Here is an 18,041-nt window from a genome sequence, read left to right as displayed (position 1 = left end):
CACACACAAGTATATACCACAGACCCCCCCCCCTCCCCAAAAGAAAGAAAGAAAAATGACCAGCCTGCTTTTCAGTTATAACAGAGTATCATTAAAAATCCTTCTCTATTCGGAAACCGCCGAAGAATGGATTTCAAAAAGCATTTACTTGAAGCTAGTCGACCTGGGAATTTAGCTATAGTTGGGGCATACCTAATCTGGCAGCATTGTAGAGGCTACGCATATCCTTATCACAGCATTTATGATACTGCCACGTTGAGTTGTTAGAAATGCCATATATTAAATAACATTGCCATTATATTAAAAGAATTTGTAATACAAATTTACCTTTGGCAGCAGCAGCATTTTTCTTATACTTATTCTTGATAGCTGACAAAGAAATTGCGCCATCATCATCATCTTCATATCTGTCACCTTCTAAGTATGAACTACTGAGTCCTCTGGAATGAGATTTTTCTTTAACTCTCCTCTGTTTACTTTCCCTTCGAATGGATGCTCTTAAGCGATCTTCCTCTTGCTGTAAAATGAAAGACACTTTTTAAAAATGCTGTACGATCTAATATTTTAAGCAAATCCATTTAAGGTTTAAGTTACAGGGTAATCTACGGTACCTTAATCATTTCCCATCTGTGAGCTTCAGGATCTTTACCAACATTAGGCAACACCCTAATTTTCTGTGTCTTTTGATTTCTGTCTGCCAGAGACAACGTCATCTTTCTATGAGTGAAACTGTCTGTTGAATGAGGCCTGATAAAGAAAAAAAGGGAAAAAACCATTTAAATGGAGTAAAAAACATATAATAGAAACTTTTGACAAAAATGCTTTAAAACAGCAGTTAAAATACTTAACTTAGAAATAAAGAATATTATGCTCTTTTTTTTATATAGACAAAACTTTTTACAACTATAAAAATATCAACTTACCTAAAAGTGAGTTTTGTACGGAAAACAGCTTGACCTTGCAAACCTGTTCCTTGACGTATGAAGATATGATTATGATCACCCGGCATTAATGTTTGTCGGTAAACATCGAATATTTCAGAGCCTAAATGTAATGACAAGCTGAAAACAAAAATAGAAAGATGAATGCAGAAAAGCATAGGATTAAAAAAATATATAACTTAAGAAAAATTCTTTAGCCTGATAAGTCTAATAATATTTTAATTTAATAATCACTAGAGCCCGGATTATTAAATTAAAAAGTCATAGAAGCATTAAAAATACATACACTATGCAATAAAAAAAAGTTTTACTTGCATAAAGAAAGTTGTCACACCTGAATTTAAAAAAAAATCCCTGTTCTTCCTTTTCACTTTAGGAAACTCCATAAATAAATAATTCTAGGCTTCAATAAATAAATCCAATTCGTACTTTAAATCTGCATTATAGGATCGTTTTTATGAATTTATATGCACTACAATAAACTTACATCAAAGACTCAAGATACATTTCAACTTTGTTCAATGTTTTGAGCACTTGAAAATGAACCTTATTTCAAGCAGCGTTCAAGGTTTTTTAAAAATGTATGCACTATGTTTATGGGAACATTTTACAGCTAATTTTCATGCTGTGCATTTTCATTCCTTCATCTCAATTGTCACTGTTAAAGGAGGATTTCCATAACCATTAAAAAGGCAGTTCAAAATCGCAACCGGCTACTCTCGTTGATGATTGTTGACAGCAGACTGAGGCAGTGAGTTGTGTCTGAAAGTTCTCTAAGTGTTGCCAGAGTAAACAATGAGGATCACATTCACTAGGGAGGAGGAAGAAGAAATGAGAAGCGTAGACCAAACTGTATGAAGACATTCTGTAACTTACCGCTTGAGAAAACCAATTATCCCAAGTTAGTGCCATTTGTACTGTTTTTTAATCTGCTACTATTGATATAGTGATTGCTGTTCCACTAAAAAATTTTTATTTGGCAAGATTTTTTCTGTAATTCAATAGGCATATTCTAACAGATTTTTTTTTTACATTACAATATACAAAACAGATACAAAATTATATAATAGTGAAAATATATACTAACTTCTTTACGTACCTAATGTAGTCAAAAAAAAAGTTCTCATCACTCAGGTCAAGTTCGCCTTTTGTGGAAAGTCCCAAATTTTTTCCTCCTAGTGCATTCTCACTTGAGAATTCTTAATTATATATATTTACATTTAATTTCCTTTCTTCCCCCTTTTTTTTCAAATAACACTTTTTCAACTATGGATTTTTAATTCCCAAAATCTTGCAACATCATTATTAAAGCTTAATGAAGAATTTATTATGTTATCTAATCAACAAGAGAAAATATTAATAAAAACTATACCAACCTGCCATCCGACCATTTAATAACTCTAGCATTACTTTCCTTTTTTTCGTGTCCATCATCATCAAACACTTTGCGCCACCGAATTGTATTTTCAACCTAGGATAAAAATATGTAACATGTTAAGTTTTCAATACTCAACCGTCGTTATGTTTATTGATCATTAAATTCAGAGTCATGCACTGCAGTAAAATATATCACCATAAAGTAGGTAATTCTTTGACTAAACCTCAAAATGGAAACAAATTTAAAAAAAAAAAAAAACTTTTACTTGCTTTTTCTATTTAATAAGTTCAATTAATTCATTTCATTTGTTGGAAATTGGGAGATCTATTACGCAGTTTGGAGGTTCAGCCATTGAAACCACTTGGTTTTCCGTCATATCGTCGCCTCAAAGCAACAGTAGGATATCTCAGTGTTATTCCTGGGATTTGATGTCTTACTGTTGCTGAGGTGACGATACTGTGAAATCTAGTATTTTAATATACAGGGTGTTTCACATTGAATGGCACAAAATGAAAGAACACTTGTGAACATTCACATCATAATCACTTAATTTTAATAAATCAAACTTACAGAGAATATAATATAATTATTCAAGTCTAGTGACACGACAAGTATTTATAAACTTTTTTAGTTTGTGCCACTCTCATGATATATTATACTTCGTTAATGATTCAAGCACTCCAGTTGCTTCAGGGCTTCAGAGTGTTAGTTCCATTTTCTGAGGACCAGGGACAGCTAATTAGAGTTCACTGTAGCCTTCCAAAAATGCCTCATTCAGCAAATTTTGCCAAGCACAATTTCCATTTAGAGACAAGATTGCAACATTGAGATTATTTTTTCTTCCTTTAAACTTTTTAAAATTATTTTTCAATGATGCCTAAGGATCCTTCCCATTAGACGTTATGTATGTACATTCATTGCAGTGAGAAGCAAAGGGAAGTAAGTGGACATTTTCAAGTTTTGAATAAAACGACTTTAAAGATAAGATGCTAGGTAGGCTTTCATGATTTTTTTTTCTAAATCATACTATACAGCAGCACCTACCAGGGCTACTAGTACTATCTCTTGCCCCAAGACAGAAGAGAGGTTCCCCTACCATTTGTACTGGTTATCTCCAAATTTTTAATTTTGCCACTTACATCCCTTAGCTTCTCCCTGCCTCATTTGTGCACGCTCCTAATTTATCATTCGGTAAAATTTGGAATTGACCATTGATCGAATTTTTGAACAAAAATTTTTGTTCGGGGATCCTCTGCTGAGTACTAATATGAGTAAGTCCTTGAACAATAGAGGCACTAACACTTAGCCTTCAAAAATATCTCATTCATTCCCCCAACATATTTAAAGCAAGATCATTTTTGGACCAACATTTTTTTTAGACAAGATTTTTAAAGCAAACATTTCAGTTTAAAAGCAGGAATTGGTCCCTGCTTTTAATAATAATAATAAAAAAATAACCTGAGGACTAACACACCACAGGTTTTGAAATACTTCTTCAAAAGCAATTTTTTAAAGCAAACATTTCAATTGAAAAGCAGGAATTGGTCCCATAATAAAAAATAACCTGAGGCCTAACACACCACGGGTTTTAAAATACTTCTTCAAAAGCATTTTTTTGCTGACAGCAGATTTAGAAAATTACCTTTAATTTCAATCTGGCTCTACCTTCTTCATCAAGAACCTCATCTTCATCAATTTCGTCTTCATACCACTGAGGATCATAAGGCCTACAAAGATGAGTTAACCACTTTATCTCTTCAGCTACACACATATGAAAGTATTCAAAGTATAAGCTGTTTTAAATGCATTTAGTGTGAATTTTACTGGAAAATTTTAATACTCAGGGGGAAATTCTTGCAAAAAACCGACAACATCTGTCTCAAAACGTAGTAATAATAAATCTATTGCTATGTAAAGAAAATAATTAATGTTATTGGTAAAATGTTTTTGAAATAAGCTAAATAAACAACAGAATAGTTTAATAATTAATAATTAATTATGTCACCTTTTTCAGTACATTATTTTTGAAAAATTCCATAATACTGGACTGCTTCCTCAAGGGGACACTTTCGGAACACTTTTCCGACTCCCTTTTCCCCTTCCTCGTCTACCATCTTTTACATCTAATATTTATCAATTTATTATCTTCTAAATGTGTATATTTCTTGGTTATTTAGTTTTGCTATCGGCTGCGCCATTTTTTTTTTTTTTTGTAACGGCAAAGACAGAAAATTTTATAGAATAGTGGAAATGTTTTGATGGAGTATGAATGTTGTTTTTCTTGCCCGTTGTTTGCGAAAAATTTTGTCAATATATTTCCTTAATTTATTTCTAATTTATTCAAAAGTTTTCTCAGCAAAAATATTAGCAAAAGCTTATTACTATTATTTGATTATCGGGGGGCCCTTAAAATTGCAGCTATGAGGAAATATTCGGTTACGGGAGAATTTATTCATGTAATCGTTTATTCGTTACATTTGTTTATCCGTTACCCGATTAAGCAGGTCTGACAGTATATACTTTTATTTTTTAATATGTTGCAACTGTGCTATTCGAAAATTTCAGTCATGGTAAATTTACTACACCGTTTGTTAGTCTGCAGGACTAGTGGCCAATTGTCATTGATTTAGGCCTTTTCATATCATTTATATTTTATAATAATTTCGGCATTTTAATTAAGGCAAATTTGTTTCAGATAACAAGATTAGTTTAATGATTAACAAACATTAAATTATAGCTAATTAATTTCCAGGACAACAAGATGGGTCAACTGCAGATATAAATTTGAAAGTTCATTGTATAATTACAATATTGATGTGAATTTTGAAAACTAGTATAAAGAAAAACTGGAACACTTGAGAAGTGCAGAGAATAAAAAAATATTTTAAAAGAAAAAATAAAATTAAAAAAAAAAAGATTAAAATTATACCTGGTTTCAACACTGAGAAAGTTAGGCAATTTTATGAAATGCACTTCTTTTCCAAGATTAGTGCATATTCTTGGTATTTCTAATTCTATTCTTGTTTCTGGAGGAGGCTCTTCTTGTTCCTTTTAATAAAAATGAAAAAAGTTAATAATAAATAAAAAGAAAAAAATTGTCTTAAACACTTCAAATGACAAATTGCATTCATAATTTGGATGCAATAATTAAAAATATAGTATGGAAAAAACAACACTTTCAACTTCATGACCTAAGTTAATGCATTTTTAGATGTACCAAATTGAATCTACATTTTAAGAAAAAGTCTTCAATAAAAAATGATTCACTTACAAGACTTCCCTTTTATGTTAACAAGAAAACGCATCATTTTCAAAGTTGCAAAATGGGAAGTTCATTGTCATTCACAAAAATTGTAGAATCTTAGAAGCCAGAAAAAGTTGTGGGCACTTCGCATGACAAATTGTTTTTCAAAACAAAACCCTGTGGCATGACAGCCTGTGAGGGCCAGGCCTACTGTGCCAAACTCAGTTTTCTTGACCAAGGGCTCTGGTTGCACAGTAGATGTTCCGGTTAGGTGGTCAGCCTAACGCGGAACCCCCAGTGTTTGCTTCCGAAGTATGCTTGGTACTCATTTTATCGATCCACTGAAGGGATGAATGGCAGAGTCAACCATGCCCGACCCGGGAATAGAACCCCGGCCTGTGGCGTGGGAGAGCGAAGCGCTACCACTCGGCCACAGGGCTTCAAATTATTTTTCAGTTTTGGATTTTTAAGAAAATTTTGGTGTGACATGGCTGCTCCATACATCATTTTGCGATAAACAACTCAAATTTCAATTTTTAAATGAAAGCAGATTCATGAAACCTATAAATTAATAATAACAAAATTAAAAGCTAAACCAGAAAAAAAATCCTTAATTTCAAGTGTTTGAAACATACTTCTCTTCTAAAACCTTGCAATAGTAGAAAATGAAAATATATATTTAAAATTTTATAAAAAAATACCTAAAACTTCAAATATTTTTTCATTTCCAGTATCTTACAGAGCTATTATTTCTGCCTGTCTCAGTAAAAGAAACACACAGAAAACACAACATACCGGTTTTTCGGATGGAGAGGCATCTCCCATATCCCCATTAGTCATTCTCTCTGCTTTAGCTTCCTCATCTGAGCTAATATCCAGATCTTCTCCAAACAAGTCAGTTGCAGTAGCTAAACATTTTCACAGATTATTAGCACTCAAACTATGCTTTATATACAAATTCAAATATTGCATTTAAACATACAAAATGATATATTGATGACAACAAGCCTACGAAACTGCAATTGATACCTGACACCTGAACCAGAAGATAAAAATTCTGTGCAAGTAAAAAATGTAACTGGAATCTGTAAAAACTTGATGCATTTTCATTGATTAAGCAAATAATAAATCAACAAACAGTAAGCAACAAGTTATGCTTTCCTTTATAAAATGATTAAAAGCATTTTAACTATCATTCATATCATATTATTACAAAGCAAACACAATAGCTCCATAGTCATGTACAGCAATCCCTCACTATGTCTTGTTATATGGCTCATTTGAATATATAAAGCTTTTCCTCCGTCTCTCAAAAAATTTAAGGTAAGTAAACTACGATTTAAACTTAAGACCACTGAAGTAACAAAAACATTGTACTTTGGGAGAAAAGTTATTTTCTGTTTTTAACCAATGAATAGAAGTAGAGATGATTTTTACTTATTCATCTGAACTCCCCACAGTTTAAGTTACAACTGTTTGGATTCTTATTTCACAATAAAAAATGAAAAAAAAATTTTTTTTCCAATATAAAAAAGGCAAATGGTAGGCTAATTTCCGTTGGCTGCATTTAAAAAGTAATACTAATGTAGAAATAAAATCATGGCCCACATATGGGAGTGATTAGGGCACTAAAGCAATAGGACCCAGGTTAAGATGGGGTTCAAGATGAAACAAACATATAAATATATAACTTATTTTTATATACATATTCACAAAAATTAAAGGGGCCATAGCACTGTCTGATACAGGGGCCTCTTGATAAAGGTGTGGTACATGGATAAAATAGACATGGTATAGGTACACATACCAGTTACTTGTACGTTTGTTAAATTGTAACTTACTTAAGGACCAGAGTTACATCATGGTTTTGGATATATCTAACGTTTTTTTTTAATTCTCAACAAAAGCTACATAACAAGAGGGCTAATGTACTGAATATTCAGACCGAAAACCATGAAGCTGTGTCAGTGGTTGGAAGTAGCGCGCTACAAGTAGCGACGCTACTGTAGTAGCTACATTTTTTAGTAGTTTGTAGTGTAGCGCACTACTTTCTTAAAAAAGTAGAGTAGCGAGTAGTTCGATACAAAAAAAAAGTAGTTTGTAGCGATTTCTAGAAACTACTTTTAAATAAATTTTCAAAAAAAAAGAAAAAGGAAGAAAAAGAAGAGGTTTCAAGCGAATCTGACAGGTGCAAGTTTTACGCAAGTATAACTTGCACCAATCAAATTTGTAAGACTGAAAATTTTGAGCTGACCTCAGACACATTATTTTGGTACCATTCGTTCTATCTATTGACGCTGTTAGTTTGTTTGGCATCGAAATTTTCGAATTTCCCAAATATTCGCCTTGAATAGAGCATGGCTTAGAAAGAAAAGAAAAAGCGATAACCGCCAATTTGGTACCAGGTTTGCGTTTTCTGACAGAGGGGTGGGGGGGGGGGGGGTCAAAAAGGTATCCATACAATTTTTCATGAACATACCTGTAATTTTTGACATTGAAAAACATGTCTCAAACTGTTTTAACCCATTTCTTAACTTCATATTACCGAATTTAAATATAGAGAACTAAAATCTTACTGTATTAAAAAAATAATAACCTGCGTTATTGCATAAAAGCACTATTAGGATGCACAAACTCAATGGAGGAGAATAGCATGAAGTGAAACAGTACGGTACGTATAGTATGTAGCTATAATAAAATGCAACATTACAATAGTACTGTACAGTGGATACAGTAATTATATTCTACACACTGTTTAGTTGTTCAAGCATATCAAAAATCTTTACATTTCTTTAGTTGTCAGAAACTTTCTATTTTTCCTTCAATTTTTGAACTTTAGATAAACTTATAGGAAATTATGTATCATCAACTTCAAATTCAGAATGAAAAAAAAGCGGAGCGACTTGTACACTGACAAAGCGATGTTTTGACTCGTACGGTGTGAGGAACTTCCGCTTTCAGTGATTGCTAAAGGGAAAGTTTATTCACGAAACTAATATTAAGTGTGTTGCGGTTGAGGAAATTCGCGTTAGTTCCGAAATTCGTTACTCGAGAAAAACTCCGCATAAATCGAATCACGTTGCCACGCTAGTTCATTGTACTTTAAAATTGTACATTGAAGAGAAGTAAACTTTCATTTCATATTTTGGATATTTATTAATATTCGATTATAAATACTAGTACCGTTTTCGATATTTTTTTTTCTCTTTTTTTTTTTTTTTACTGATTGTGTTGATACATTAACCTAATAAAAGTCAATTATTAAATATTTTAGTTTTTGAGGCTTCGGTAAAATTTAAAAATGCTTTTATTTCATTTTATCAGTGGCATAAGGAGGGAGATAGTGTCAAAGTCCGGACCACTAACTTGATGCTCAAATCCAATTAATTAGTTCCTACAAAAAAATATAACTTCCCTACAAAATTAACTCCTATATTGATAATTAAATTTTGTTTAAAAATATTTTTCATCATTTAAAATCAATTTTATGAATATGTCTGTCTGTGTAAAATTTAAATTAAATTATAACTGCATCTTTTTGCATTTTCAAGTAGCGAAGTTGCACTTCTTGAATTAAATATTCACTGTTAGGAATGGATTAAAAATTTGAAGATTGAAATCTTTCAACTTTTAATCCTTTCCTAAAGCGAACACAGCAAAGCCTGTGAAGTTGACCACCTTTGTAAGTTTACCACCTGTCCAAGTTGACCGCTTTTTTCAGGAACGGAATTAGCCCTTATCACATAAATCAACCTCTCTAAGTTGACCACCTGTTTAAGTTGACCACTAAAGCAGTGCACCGCGAGTGGCCAACTTTCACAAGTTTCGCTGTATTCGTAAAAATCGTAAAAAAAAATGCTTCGAATGACAAATTGGCTAATTGAAGGAAGGAAAGAATAAATAATTCTTGGTAAAATTCCATGTTCAAATGAGCCAATTAATTTATTAGTCTAAACCACGTTTTGAATTCTTTTTGTTCAATCCTCAAACGGTGTGTATGTGTATGTATGTATTTATTTTTTTTTAAAGTAGTGAAGTAGCGACTACATTTCAAAAGTAGTTTGTAGTTGCTACATTTTGAAAAAAGTAGTTGTAGTTGTAGTTAACTACATTTTTCATAAAGTAGTTGTAGTTGTAGTTCGCTACAAAAAAAATGTAGTTTTTCCAACCACTGAGCTGTGTACATATCACATAATTCAGCTGTTAAAAGAAACATGTTGCTGTTGCCAAAAGCATCATAAGTAGGTTGTAAAATTATAATTTTGAGTCCGATTGCACCATTCATTACTTTTGCATTTCAATCTTAGTCATAGTGTTTAATAAAGCGAGAAAACTAAAGCGAAAAATTTCTCTAATGTAAAATTAGGTTGGTTTGAAAGAGAACTTGAAATTTGTTGATACATTTACAAAATATGTCCCATATTTTGCTTCAATTAATTAAATAAATTGAATTATTTTATAATGAAACAGAAGATATACAACAAAAACTTATGTAATAAAATTCAGTTATATTATTAAAAGGAATACAACTAGTAGTTTTCTGAATGTTGTTTATACTTAAATACAAATTTAAGATATCTCTATTTTTTCTAGTTGACAATTGAGGCAGCAAAGGGATGAAAGTGGACATGTTCAAGTTTTGAGCAAAACTTGTTTAAAGATAAGGTCTTAAATCGACTTTTATTGAAATTTTTTTCTAAATCAGGCTATACAACAGAACCTACCAGGGCTACTAGTACTATCTCTTACCCCAAGACAGAGGAGAGATTCACCTACCTCTCTGGTTATCTCCAAATTTTTAATTTTGCCACTTACATCCCTTTGCTTCTCACTGTCTCAATTAAGAATGATAAAAATAAATAAACAACTCTAATATGGTTATTTGATTACAGCAGTCAATAGTCCAGAGTAAAATAAGAGTAATTACGTTTAAATGTCCTAATAATTATCCATTCATAATAAAAGAAGTGAGAAAATATGTCTGAACTTTAAAATACAGATGAGGGACAGCTATTGTTTTCATTTACTAGGTACAAAAGTTTGTAACTTTAAGGCAAAAATGTGCAAGTGATATTTTTCTGTATTAGACGTATCTTGTGTAACCAGGGCTGCGAAGTCTGAAGGAAAATGGCCGACTCCGACTCCGGATTTTTGAAAAAAAATTCAATTGTATTTTTTCAACTCCCTCTCTCCCTTCAGGGGAAGGGGGAAAAACTCTAAACAGAGACTGAAATATTAATTCCTTTTCATGAAAATTTCGCATTTTGTTTTTTATTGTAAACCCAAGACGCATACAACGTTAGAAATTCAATTTAAAAATCAAATTTTTCAATAGTTACGAGTAAAAAAGTGAGATGACTTAAAAATCCCTTTTAAAAAATTTGAAAAGGATTATCTGTCATTTGCCCCCTTTTAATGTTTAACAAATAGATATTGACCAAATCGTGTGCTTTCAATTTTTGAAAGCTGTAACTTAAGAGAATAAAAGCTTTTTTTCTAAATCCAAGTTCTTGAGAGACACCCAAAGTTAATTTCAGAGTTTATAAAAAATATAAATATTTTAATTCTGAAATTTTTCACGAATATATTTTAAGTTATATTTCATCAATAAAATTTTAACGAAAATAGGGCACATATACGTCAGGAGCTAATTTTACACAAAATGCAGCGGCATACAAATTTATACGAATAGCTTTTACTATATTTATATTTCTTCTTCGCTAAATTTTTAATTTAAATTTTATTGGCTGCTTTAGAATTAATCTTAATATGAAGATTTTAAGATTGACTGCAATTATTGAGTGTTGTAATCAAGCAATCATTTACATTTATTTTGTTCCATACTTTTTAGTGAGAACCAAGCTTATAGAATTAGTCTTAATAAAGAAAGAAACATTAGATAATTTCATTGAATCTTTTGGATTCGTGCTTTCGCTCCAGAACTTCTTTGAATTTGCCGATCACCCTTAAACGTTTCAACCTTAGCTACGGGACTTGAGAGACTAATTTGTTACGTTTCTTTTACTATTTTATAACTGAGATCAAACAAAACACTGTATTTCTATTTTTATTTGCAAGTGATTACTTGAAAATGTTAGGCAACAAAACCGTTTGCTGACAGTTGCTACTAGTTAAGTTAAAAAGCAAGCAAATTAGGGGACGGCTACAGAAAGTTCGGTAAGCATTCAAGCTAGCTGATGGCCATAATGGCAGTTATTTTCTCATTAGTATCTTTTTATGCATCTAATCGAACCAATTGGTGGTTAGTTTTTAAAAACTGCAAGGGGAGTCAGTGAAAAGGAAAGAAAAAAAGAAGCCCGGAGTTGGCATGTTGTCTAACGACTCCGACTCCTTTACCCCAAAATCAGTCCGACTCCGACTCCACAGCCCTGTGTGTAACATACCTTAAAGAAATGTAACATTTGCAGTCAGTTTTAAGTGAAGAATACAATCACTGTGGGACAGTATATGCATGAATATTTTGAAAATGAATCGTGTGTTTCTTCGTTATGTTACTTCTCGGGAAGCCATGATTTGTAGCTACAGTATGATGAAATTCACTTCCCATGGTCTTATGTTCCGATAAAATTAATACCACTAAAAATGATAAGATTAACTAATTCTCTATTTTAATGGCTGTATTTTTTTCTGCTGTAATAGAATTTGTTACAATCATCATTTACCTAGCTTAGTACAAATCATACATGCAAAAGGTTTCTTATCAACCAATAATTTTACTCTCACTCCACCTATTAATAAACCTACATTGCCAATGTATGTCTCATGTAGGTTTTAATTGGTAAATGATTATGGAAATATATTTTTTTTCAACAGTTATAACAACTTGAAGTTCAAACTGAAAATTCATTTCCTTCATATCCATATGAATCCATGTTCTCAGTTCCTTGAATTGTACATATTCATTGCTTAAACGCTTAATAACTTTTAAAGTTACCTTTGGGAGAACCTTCTTCATCGTCATCTCTAACACGATCTTGATCCATTTCTTCTAAATAAAATTAAAAAAGAAAAAAAAATGAAAACTTGATATAAAACATAATAAAAAAACTAATAACATTGAAAAAAAATCAGAAGCTGAAGAGAATTTTTGTGAAAGATTTCACATTTTTATCATTGCGAAGTTTTATTTTGTTGACCTAGTTATGATTTTTAAAAGTAGGCTAATTATTTAACAATTAAACAATTATTTAACAATTTAAAATCTACCAGGAGTATGATAAATATAGTAAAAACTACTTTGATTCTAGTAGGGTTCAGACTAGGATGCGGGATTGTGGAATTCCTGCAACTTTTTTTATATAAAATCCCACTCAATAAAAATCACTTTGCTGGCTATTCCCGCTGATCATCATTAGCGGACATACGTTTAAAAGATATTTCACACCTCGGATTTTTCATATTTTTTTAAAAGAAGGTAGCCAATATAATTGGAATGACTAGCGCTAATTTTCAACTGCTATCTTATTACCAACGAATAATATAATCTGGGAGTTTAGTCGCAAAGTATGCAGAATAGACAATTGAGAAGAGCTTTAGCCTTTGGGTTTACTAAACCGCTAAAACACCTTTTGGAACTTATTCTTCTAGTCCTAATTGCACCAAACAAAACATTTTTTAACCCATTTTGGGTCGAAGCTACACAAAAATGCTTTTGTCTGCGAAATCACCATTTTCAAACTTTTTTTTTCTTTTGGAGGTATTGAGACTTTTTAAAATAATAATTGACAGTACTTTATTGTACACTATTTAGTAAATGATTGATTTTAGAAAAGAATCTTGCCTATGTAGGGGAAATTTGAGATTTCAATGTTAGTTTTTCTTTAAAAAAAATAGTTGATATCTCTAAAATGCAGTAAAACTCCTCTTATGTGGACAGTTTTTAATTACCCGGCAGGAAGGCATATACAGACACCCTCAAATATGGACACTATTTTGGAAGCCATTTATAGGGATCTTTCTTTTCTTGAGGGCAACTGAATTCATGAATGGAAAAATTAATTTTGGGAATAAAATAATTAAACATTGGAAATTATTAATTAAACATTGTTACATTTATAAAGCTCATGAAATCCACTTGTTTTAGAGTTTGGCAGGATAAAACCCTATCTTAACGGACAGAAAGCTGTTACGGTGGGAAATTTTCTAATGGCATTTAACAATTTTTTTCAGAGCACAATGGATGGCACAAAAATGGAAACCTGTTGTCATCCTGGAAGCAGCCAGACTCTAATGTTTTAGAGGTCTGCATCTAAAGCATTTACCAGTTGAATGATAATCAAGTTAAAGAGCCTGGATAAATGACAAATAGTGAACCAGTATTATGTCCCATTGTATGGGATTTTGGATAAAATGTTTGCTGGAGAAAAGGGGCATGTTGTTTTCTTTACGGATAAATGCGACTCAATTTCAAACAAATACATAAACAATATATATCTTCTTGTTAGCTGAAATTGATGATGGATGCCAAAATTAAGTCCTCAAATTTCATCTGATTGCTAGATTTAATGCATTTGAGCAATAAGATGAAAAAGGCTAAAACTAGTGGAGAACTGCTTAAAACTGTTAATGTTTTGAATGTGATCAGTTGTGTAAAGTAAGTTTGAATGAATGGGGGTTACAATAGATACAATAGCAAGTTGCTTTCATCATGTTTGATTTTAAAAAAGATACGTCAGAGTGGAAAATTTTGTTTCAATGATGAATCCGAAAGTTTGCAGGTGTTAGTGCGTCCAGTAAGGTTCAGAAACGCAACTTGGTGTAAGGCAACCGGATAAAGTAATGTTGGTTATTTAAACTAGTGAATTAAAAAGTTATAGATACATTAAAGTGCATATCATAAAAATATTTAAGTTGAGAGTTGAAAATGAATACTGCAAAATAAATCAATAAAACTGTAAAACTCCTCTCTTGTGGACACCCCTCTGTTAGGGACAAAAATGTTAGTCTCATTAGTGTCTGCTTTGGAGAGGTTTTACTGTAATAAGATGCACATTTATTCTAGCTAACAAATGGAACATTCTTTTTCAAAGTTGTGCTTGTAAAATAAGATTTTATAAGTTAAGCTTCATGATATGAACACTTTGTTCAAATACATATTTATCTAAAATGTTGAAAAAAAAAATCTAACTATTCCCATTTCAATTTTAAAAACCCCACTTGACATTTTGGGAGATCCCATTTTAGTTTTTTGCCTAGTGTGTGAACCCTGAATTCTAGTATCATTTCTTACCTGCGTCTGATGCATTTTTTGCTTCCATGTCAGAACCTGTAATAAGTTTAAAATATTTTAAGTAATAAACATTAACATGAGTACAGATCATCAAGTACTAGAGTAGCAACAAATTAAAACTAAAACCAACCTTGATCAGAATCATCAACAACAACTCGCTTCTTTTTCTTTATTTTAACATCGTCATCTAGAAGGGAGAATTCAATAATCAGAGACTACCTGAGCATATTTACATGTGTTTTATTGCTTATTATTTTTTTTAATTAATTTTCATTTTAATCTTTGTCTCAACAACGTCAGGGGACAGAGAAAGAAAAAAAACTGTGGAGGGTGATCGAGAAATAGTAACTAATAACACCAAAAACACTTATATACTCAGTAAGTTACCTTCATCAGAATCATTTTGCTCATCACTGCTATGTTTTCTTTTTCTTTGAGACTTTAGTTGGGATTCTGTAAAAAAAAGGAGAAGACAAAACAATCTATTAAATAAATGTTGTTATTAGTATATAATTTTTCTTTTAATGCTTATCAATTTTGAATAAACTTTGCTTGAATACATTTTTTTAACTATTTGATTTCTTGAACCAATGTGTTTCAGCAAAACAAACACAGGAGAGTTTTCAACACATTATAAAAACCTCAACAAATTTGGCCTAATAAACATAGCTCAAACATTGTCCACCAAATATGATCTAAACTGACTTAAAATGTGAAACAGATATTAAAAAAAAAAAGAAAGAAAGAAAGAAAGGAAGAATAAAGTAAAAAAAACATAATGGTCAAAAATCGTTTTTAAGTAAAAACGAAAGAGTCTAAGTGGTCTATGACAGTATTTTAGAATTATTAAAAATTGCCATTCAACCCTCATTTGATTAATCTAATAGCAATTTATGTGTTTTTCTCAATTTATATCTGTTTTTATTGTATATTACCATGTCATTTATGAAATTGATTTCAATTTTTTTTCCCATGATTTTTAAAAAGATTAGAGTAGTAATGCATGAAACATTTTTATCTAAAACTATCAACTTACAATTTTTATACAAGTTAAATATATACAGGCAAATTAATTAACAACTATAAAGATTTAAGGCTGTTAAAAAGTACTTTCAAAAGATCTTACATATGTTTATAAAATTGTTTTATTTAATTCAAAAAGAAAAATAATTACTTTTTACACATTCAAAATACAATTATATTACCATCAAAGTAAATCCTTTTTTATTTTAAACAGTGGATTCAAAAAGCGGTGGATTTTCATTTTGTCTGTTTTCACTTTTATCCAATTTATTCAGCATACCAGATTTTATATAAAACTATGGACAAAATAGCAGCCCTGACTTAGCTATAACCAACGTTCATACCTAAGTCTACTATACTACTATATTGTACTGTTGTACTACTATATTGTACAACAACTTTTTAAAAATTCTTTCATAATTTGGTAATTTAAAAGTACAATATGTTATTTTACAGTTTTAAGTTTCCTTTTTACTCATTAAATCTTTTCTAGTACACACCACACTACAAAACTGCAATAGGTTTGTTGATAAAAAAATTACTCAGCCTTGTTCCAGAATGAGAATTAATAAGAAAAATGTCAGCCAATTTTTCAACTTCTTTGAAAAGTTATATATAGTTAGTAAATGCTCATTTATTCCCTCAACATCAAGGACGGATCCAGAAATTTTTCAAGGGAGGGGCGATTGATTTTTATTACTTACTTTTTACTATGTATGTATACTGGTTTTAAAATATTGATCACAAAGATTTTGGACTAGAAATTTGGACGAAACAGCTCTGGGATAATGTCCCAAATGCATAACTCCCTTTCCTCAACATCGATGAAACTCGTCTAAATTTGCGTTTTGTAAACTTCATTTTCGAAAAATTACGGGGGAAAGTCCCTCAAGGGAGGGGCGATCGCCCTCAACGCCCCTCCCTTGTATCTGCCCCTGCTCAACATGAATGGTCAGATTCCCTTGGCCCACTATTCTGACTATAAAACTGATACCAACTATAAGTACTTCACAAATTAATCATCAAGTCCTTTTAAATATTGCATTTTTAAACTGATTACATAGCACAATCAAAATATTTTCGTCCCCGTTGCACTCATAATATTGAGTTGTCACAGCTTAGAACCTACGGCAGTTAATTATAGTTCAATTCACAATGAAAAAGGACCTATGTTAATGAATAATATTCAAACTTTTTTCCTCTCCTAATATTTATATACAGGGTGTTTCAGTTAACTGTTTTAGAACTCCTAACAGGGGTGATTGTGAGTTCATCAAAAAATACCTGAAATTTTCAAAGCGAGAACGGGGGGGGGGGGGGGGGGTGTAATCTTTGGCCCCTATTACTTAAGTGCACCTCTGCCATAGTTTTAAATAATTCTGAGTGAAAATTTTGTGTGTACATTTAATTAAACTTTTAATGGATTACAAAGTTACTTTTGATCTGGTGTTATACAATTTATCTTCACAATTGTCCATTTTAAGAGATAGGTGTCCATCTTACGGCTCTTGCAGGTATATTTGATGAGTATTATATAATTTAAAAAAATTGCGGAGGTAGGGAGAGAAAAGCATAACAAAAAAAAACATGATTCCGGTATTTTCGGACATGAAAATACCGGAAATACTTCCGAAAATACCGGAAATTCGGTAAAATACCGGTACACAATCACCCCTATCCTAAGAATGGTAGGGTGCATGACGACTTGAAATCATACAGCAATGCGGGGTTAGAAATGCTTTCCCAGGGTGGTGATGTACACAGAAGCAACATAAAGACAGAAAATGTGTAAAATCTTTTAAATTTTACATGTAAAACAGCAAAAGGTATGTGGGTCAAAGTAACTATTCGATATTGCGACGGCGACAAACAGCGCTAAAAATACAGTAAACTCTCGATTATCCGCGAAATAGGGTGGCACGGTAACCGCGGATAATCCGAATAATAGGTGAAAAACGATACTACTGTACACAATAGCTAAAAAAATATGAATAACGCTCACACATACATTTAAATTATAGCTAAAAACATTGCTGCATTCCCTCTACTAACATTGATTGTAAGAAATACACATATGTAAAAGCTAAAAACGAACAATAACACAATCATGAATTTAAAAAAAAACATTTAATTAAAGTTAAAAAGAATAGTGAAAAGACCTGCGGATAACCCGAACCGCGGATAAACGAACCTCCAATAATCGGG

At 31.5% G+C, this 18,041-nt stretch overlaps 1 protein-coding gene across 2 annotated transcripts in view; it reads right to left on the bottom strand.

The window, feature by feature from the left end:
- LOC129221860 (RNA polymerase-associated protein LEO1-like) overlaps positions 1 to 18,041 on the bottom strand; it is a 46,344-nt gene that overhangs the window by 6,978 nt on the left and 21,325 nt on the right. Inside the window, exons 8-18 of one of the 2 annotated variants that reach the window (XM_054856211.1) lie at positions 15,201 to 15,266; positions 14,944 to 15,000; positions 14,814 to 14,849; positions 12,519 to 12,572; positions 6,359 to 6,471; positions 5,249 to 5,367; positions 3,962 to 4,046; positions 2,318 to 2,412; positions 924 to 1,061; positions 612 to 747; positions 328 to 517 (exon numbers count right to left, since the gene is read on the bottom strand). In XM_054856211.1, the coding sequence (XP_054712186.1) occupies positions 328 to 517; positions 612 to 747; positions 924 to 1,061; positions 2,318 to 2,412; positions 3,962 to 4,046; positions 5,249 to 5,367; positions 6,359 to 6,471; positions 12,519 to 12,572; positions 14,814 to 14,849; positions 14,944 to 15,000; positions 15,201 to 15,266 (1,089 nt within the window). The remainder of the gene's footprint in view (positions 1 to 327; positions 518 to 611; positions 748 to 923; positions 1,062 to 2,317; positions 2,413 to 3,961; positions 4,047 to 5,248; positions 5,368 to 6,358; positions 6,472 to 12,518; positions 12,573 to 14,813; positions 14,850 to 14,943; positions 15,001 to 15,200; positions 15,267 to 18,041) is intronic. The other variant, XM_054856212.1, reaches the window with a different exon arrangement.

Source organism: Uloborus diversus, chromosome 5, assembly GCF_026930045.1.
Source record: "Uloborus diversus isolate 005 chromosome 5, Udiv.v.3.1, whole genome shotgun sequence".
Lineage (NCBI taxonomy): Eukaryota > Metazoa > Arthropoda > Arachnida > Araneae > Uloboridae > Uloborus > Uloborus diversus.
The sequence above is the reverse complement of the archived record's forward strand: the minus strand, read 5'-3'. Positions and strand labels throughout refer to the sequence as shown.